Below are 6,559 nucleotides of genomic sequence, written 5' to 3'. Positions count from 1 at the left end.
CTTTCCCTCAGAGCTCTGCACTGAAAGGCTAAGAGGGAGCCATCTTTTGCAGCTCACTAAACATTCCCAGCACTTTGACTGCAGCCCCGTTTCCACTGCAAAGCCTGCAGCACCAGGCATCAGTAATGCAATGGAACTTCGATCCGGATTTGTACATTCTTTTCTAAATCTGTAGCTAGCAGATCTTTTTTTTTCCTACAGAGGTTCTTTTCATTCTAATAACCAGGAGCTGGAAATATGTCCCCAAAATACTACACAATTCACTTAAAACCAATTAGACGTATGCTTACCGTGACACCGAAAAAGTTTGTCTCATTCATTGCATCCAGAAAAATTTTCCCAAGCTCTTTGTTGGTGTAGTTGAAGTCCTCGATTTTTTGGTTTTTGTTGGTGGCATTGAGATACTTCATAGCTCGCTGCAGAGTCTTAGCAATTACCCAAATTCCATCATAAGCAAAGCCATGGAACTTACTTGACTCAACAGTTCCCCGCCTTTCATTGTATTCATTTTCATACTGCTGTGGAGTCTGTAGAAAAGAATGGAAAACTGGTTCATTGGTCAGCATGTTAAACTACATCTCCACTATTTACAATCTACCATTTAAACCAGAAATCAACTAACAGCTTTGACTTCAAGACTGTGAACATTTTTCAGTCTTTTAGTACTTCTTCCAGATATGCATAGTTTGGTTCACAACATCTAATAGCTCTAAGAAAGTACTGAGGGAAGCTTAGCCAGTTATTATATGCTGTAGACCCAGTCACATCAGAGCTTGCTATAGGAGCTCCCCAGTCACCAGAATCTAAGCACGGTAGCGTACATCAAAATTTGTATAAGAACTAGCATTTTGAAATATGGCTTGCAGCACTTCATGCTAATGAAGAAATAATTACAGAATGACAAACACATTGCACATAAAAACTAACAAATATTGTTAAACTGTACACGGTGATTTACTGTTTTTCGGACCTACTAGAGGCAATCCCTCCTGAGAGAGATTCAGACATTAACCGTGTAATCCTAAGAACACTGTCCTGGAAGTATGCACCCTTCCTCCCTGAGAGCTGCGGAGGATTGTGAGGAGACCTGCTTAGGAGGGCTCTGTATGTCAACTGGAACACAGTAACTACTTGGGGGTCTACTTGCACGAGCAGTGTAAGAACAAAGCAAGAGGAAGAAATGTCTGACCCCTGGCCGGCAGCATGCTTTGACCCTCCGTTCTGCCGCTCTGTCTCGTACAAGTATTCTTATCCTATATGATGGTGGTCAAGTAAGTATGCTGCTCCTATGAGCTCCTGGGGAGTAATTTTCACAAGTAAACACATGAGGCCCATGAAATATCCTTTTTTGGAAAAGCAGTGCCAGAGCGATGAAAGCAAGGCATATGCATTAAGAACAAAAGAAAATAAGAGATGCCAATGTTGACTAAGTACGCTGCTCCTATGAGCTCCTGGGCAGTAATTTTCACAAGTAAACACACGAGGCCCATGAAATATCCTTCTTTGGAAAAGCAGTGCCAGAGCAATGAAAGCAAGGCATATGCATTAAGAACATAAGAGACGCCAATGTTAGATCAGGCCAAAGGCCCATCCACTCTGTATCACCCAGTGGCCAGAAATACCAGGTGCCATCAGGAGGTCCCCCAGTGGGGCCAGGACATTAGAAGCCCTCCCACTGTTGACCCCCCCAAGCACCAAGATGACAGAGCATCCCTTGCCCCAGAGTCCCTATCTACACCTTGTGGCTAATAGCCACTGATGGACCTCTGCTCCATATGCTTATCTAATTCCCTTTTGAAGCCGTCCATGCTTGTAGCCGCCACCACCTCCTGTGGTAGTGAATTCCAAGTGTTAATCACTCTTTGGGTGAAGAAGTACTTCCTTTTATCCATTCTAACCCGACCGCTCAGCAATTTCATTGAGTGCCCATGAGTTCTTGTATTGTGAGAAAGGGAGAAAAGTACCTCTTTTTCTACCTGCTCTTTCCCATGCATAATCTTATAAACCTCGATCATGTCACCCCTCAGTCGTCGTTTCTCCAAGCTAAAGAGCCCTAAGCGCCTTAACCTTTCCTCATAGGGAATTACCGTTCCAAAATAAGATCTGTTCATTGAAATGTGAAGTCAACTACCGGCCGGTTTCCAATGTGCCCTATTTGGGCAAATTAGTAGAGAGGACGGTGGTGATACAGTTGCAGAGCTTTCTGGATGACACTCCCACGCTGGATCCCTTCCAGTCCGGCTTCCGCACAGGTCACGGGACGGAGACAGCACTGGTCGCCCTCACAGACGACCTCCGGAGGCATCTGGGGCGGTGCGGCGGTGCTGCTGTTGTTAGATCTGTCGGCGACGTTCAACATGGTCGATCATCAGCTGCTCACACACCGCCTTGCCGACGTGGGGATCCGGGGACTGGCCCTGCAATGGCTCGTCTCCTCTCTCCAGGGTCGGGGACAAAGGGTGGCACTTGGGGAGAAGCAGTCCCGAAGGCACCCACTGGCCTGTGGAGTGCCCCAAGGGGCGGTGCTCTCCCCAATGTTATTTAACATCCATATGCGCCCCCTTGCCCAGATTGCCCGGAGGCATGGGCTTGGGTGTCATCAATATGCAGATGACACCCAGCTCTATCTGTTGTTGGGTGGTCAGTCTGGCTCTACCCCGGAAGATCTGGACCGGGCGTTGCAGGACGTGGCGGGATGGCTTAGGTTGAGTCATCTGAAACTGAATCCAATGAAGATGGAGGTCCTGTGCCTAAATCGGAGCGGTTCGGGGTTAGGCGCCCCACTTCCAGTCTTCGGTGGAGAGCCGTTGGTGCCAGCGCTGAGGGTCAGGAGTTTGGGAGTGCTCCTCGATCCCTCCCTGACAATGGAGGCCCAGGTAGCAGCCACTGCCAAGGCAGCCTTTGACCATCTTCGGCTGATTAGGCAGTTGGTCCCCTTCCTCGAACGCAATGATTTGGTGTCACCTCGAGGCTAGACTACAGGAATCCATCTGATGAAAAGGATCACAGTCTCTAAGGTACAAACATGCATGTTTTTAAACTGGTGTGTCAATATGGTTAATTCTTCAACAGGGTGAGCTGGGCTTAGGGATGGGCATGAACCGGCTGACAAACTGAAGTTTGTCATGAATTTTGACCTGTTTGGACTTTGTGAAGTTCGTGAACTGAAGAAATGGGACAAACCAGCACCAATTTTGGCACAATTTTTGGTGGCTCATGATGGTTTATGAGAAACAGCTGAACGCCTGGGAGCTCCCCGCTGCTCAGCTGTTTGGTTTAAATGGCTCCAAACAAACCGGCTATGAACCACAATCCGACATGAATGGCATTTTCCCAATCCGTGCCCATCCCTAGACGATTTGATAGTAAAAATACAGTATACCTGGGAAATATTTGTAAATTTCCAAAGTGGTAAATAGTAAAACTGACTCACCTTTCCTGAAATGGTCTTTATTGCTTTGGAACTGAGAGGTTCGAAATCCACTCCAATGTAACCTTCCATGGCTTTGAGGAGGTCTCTGCTGAGACAGTGTGATGTATTGAGCTTTGGAATAACGTGTTCCCACCAGTAACTCTGATACCACCCAGGAATGATCCACTGGTACTTACTGCCATACATATTTTCATTATATGCCTACAATGCAAATACAAAAGGGGAACCAATATTATTGTGGGGGGGGGGGATTCTACTTATTATCAAAAATTGCTGTATTTAAAAACAACCCTATCTTACAAAAGTACACATTTAAAAACAGACCAATTTTAATAAATAAAATCTCCATTCCTATACATCCATGTATATGCAATTAAGAACCTTCACTGAATACCCAAGATGCAAGTTCTGCAGGAACACAAATATCTTTGTAATTATTGGGTTTAGCATAGAAGGAAAATTTTGGTAGATAGCACCTCCTGTAAGTCAGCACGACAGCCAAAAACTCGACCAAAGACGACATTCTGCTCCTTCCCTTTCATACATGTGAAGCAAAAGGCAGAACAACCCTCTTCCTTCTCACTGTGGTCTGGCCAGTTACCCCCAGCTGAGGCACTGCTGGGCCGTCATGTCTCACCCACCAATACCCAGCATCCTCTCTTCCTCAAGCTCCTCGTGCAAGCCGGGAGGACACTGACAGATAAAAGTCTGTGGTGTCCAGGGGGAAAGACTGTCTGCTTAATTCTGGAAAGTAACACAAACAGACCCTAGATGGGCTTTCACTGGGAGTAAAGGCACTAAAGTGCATTGCAGCATTTTGGGTAAAGCTGTGGCATTCTGAGTGAAGAGAGAGCATGTAATGCCACACATTGATGCTAACAGGGCATCATGTTCATTTGTTGCTTTACAGATGGCTCTAATTTACTTGGATTAGGTTGTCACTTTATTCCTTGCTGTATGTTTGGTGAAGACCCATCCTCATAATTTAAAATTAAAACAAAACTTCAGAATTCAAAAACCCAGTCTATTGCCAGAAGGCAAACATACAAAAACAGGGTTGCACTTACCTGTAACTGTTTTCCATCGAGTGGTCCCTGTGCAGTCACACATGTGCAGGCCCACAACAGAAAATATTTTGAACCTCAAAAAAAGCCAGAAGGTGCTCAGTCCCCCACACGTCTCCCCACCCTTTCCAGCATGATGGGGGGGGACATATTTCCCACAGTTCCTTTCTGCTGCTACCCAGAGTGACATACAGTTGTCAGATTTAGTTAAGAACTCACAGCAGGGCAGGAGAGAGGGATGTATGACTGCATAGACGACCACTCGATAAACAACAGTTACAGGTAAGTGCAACCCTGTTTTCATCGTACTGGTACCTGTGCCGTCCCACACGGGAGAGTAGCAAGCTGGCTTGGAGGATGGTGTTGAGTTCACATTGTTTTTTCCTGAGCAAGGCCAGATAAAGCATTTTCCGAGAGTGCTGCTTTTAGGCAGAAAGCTCTATCATGCCTTGCCTTGGGAGTAAACAGGGCAGTGAGGCATTGTGCTCTTGGCCGAGGCAGAAGAAGCATTTCTCATGTTCTCCATGTGGGGATTTTCGAACCACAGGACCTTCATTTTTTTTAAGAGCACTTTTTGGGCAGGAGGGTCTCTGGGGACAAAGTGGAAATTGTTGACAGTTTGTGTTGATTGAAGACAGAACTTCTTCTAAAGAACCTCCCTCTGTAGCAGCAGAGAGATGACCGAGGGAAGAGTGCTCCATCTCCCCCCCCCCCAATCATGCTGGAAAAGACGTAAAACAGCACTGGGGAGTGGGATGGGGCACCCTCAAGCATTTTTTTTAGTTTCAAAAACCTCTCAGTGGAAAGCCTGTATGTGGGCAGTATTCCATGTGGGACTCCACAGGTACCACAGCGATGAATCAACCGTCTAGTTGTAAAGGTAGAGCCAGGGCTGTCCGAAGACGTTTCCGTGGTCATGAGGCCGGCATGACTAAACACCAAGGCCCACAGAACGCTGTTACCTTCCCACTGAAGTGGTCCCTATTTATCTACTTGCCATTTCTTGCTTTAGAACTGCTAGGTACCCTTCATGAATAACAGAAGCAGAATGGATAATTTAAAAATAAGACAAATCATGCCTATTTGCATAATATATGGTTTGGATCAGGAGGAGAGTTTACATTTGCATGCAGAGTGTGACTTTCTCACCTCCCCCCTCTCAGTGCAGACTCCTTTGCGCGCGCGCACACACACACACACCGCTGTTTCAGCAGATTCCCTGTCCCTCAAGAGCAATGTTTTGGGAGTCATTTGGGGATGCAGTGGGAGTGGGGAGGTGAGAAAGTCACACTCCACAGACAGAAGGAGAGGAGGAGGAGATTGGATTTACACCCCATGGCCCTTCACTACCCAAAGGAGTCTCAGAGCGGCTTACAAACTCCTTTCCCTTCCCCTCCCCACAACAGACACCCGGTGAGGTTGGTGGGGCTGAGAGAGCTCTTTTGAGAGCTGCTCTTTCTAGAACAGCTCTGACAGAACTATGGCTTGTCCAAGGTCATCCAGCAGCTGGAAGTGGAGGAGTGGGGAAATCAAACCTGGTCCTCCCAGATTAGAGTCTGCGCACTTAACCACTACACCAAACTGGCAGGGAAACAAGCCTCTGTATGGAACACTTGCCGCCTGGGTGGGGAGCCCTGTGACTGCTCCCAAGCTGGGACCAGCGTAGCAATCCCGGTTCTCCCAGATTAGAGCCCGTGCACTTAATCACTACACCAAACTGGCTCTCATGGAAATGTGCCCATGGAAATATGGCTCTAGGTCCAAGCCTATATGTCTCATGGTTCCATTTTTCCTGTTGTCGCAGAATCTGGATGACCTTGGTGCAAATTTTTGATATTTTTATTTAGCAAGAAGTATTCACAGCTTTGTCTATAAAGCATCTTGCTCTGGACTACAAGATGGCTATTAAGGATGCATTACATTTTAATTTAATGCTTTAAATTATGCTGAAGTGCTCTCGTATATCAATGAATTGTCATTGCAGACTGGACACATTTCAGTTTTCAGACTTAAAATATATTGAGTTTATCCAAATATATGTCAAAAATGCTACTCTGAGTCC

At 46.3% G+C, this 6,559-nt stretch overlaps 1 protein-coding gene across 1 annotated transcript in view; it reads right to left on the bottom strand.

The window, feature by feature from the left end:
* Positions 1–6,559, bottom strand: part of LOC107116870 (gamma-aminobutyric acid type B receptor subunit 2-like) — a 293,581-nt gene that overhangs the window by 200,668 nt on the left and 86,354 nt on the right. Inside the window, exons 4-5 of the mRNA XM_015418893.1 lie at positions 3,434–3,634; positions 291–527 (exon numbers count right to left, since the gene is read on the bottom strand). Of these exons, the coding sequence (XP_015274379.1) occupies positions 291–527; positions 3,434–3,634 (438 nt within the window). The remainder of the gene's footprint in view (positions 1–290; positions 528–3,433; positions 3,635–6,559) is intronic.

This window comes from Gekko japonicus, unplaced genomic scaffold (genome assembly GCF_001447785.1).
Source record: "Gekko japonicus isolate JY-2015 unplaced genomic scaffold, Gekko_japonicus_V1.1 scaffold1976, whole genome shotgun sequence".
In the NCBI taxonomy this organism is placed as follows: domain Eukaryota; kingdom Metazoa; phylum Chordata; class Lepidosauria; order Squamata; family Gekkonidae; genus Gekko; species Gekko japonicus.
This window is presented reverse-complemented; position numbering and strand designations above follow the sequence as displayed.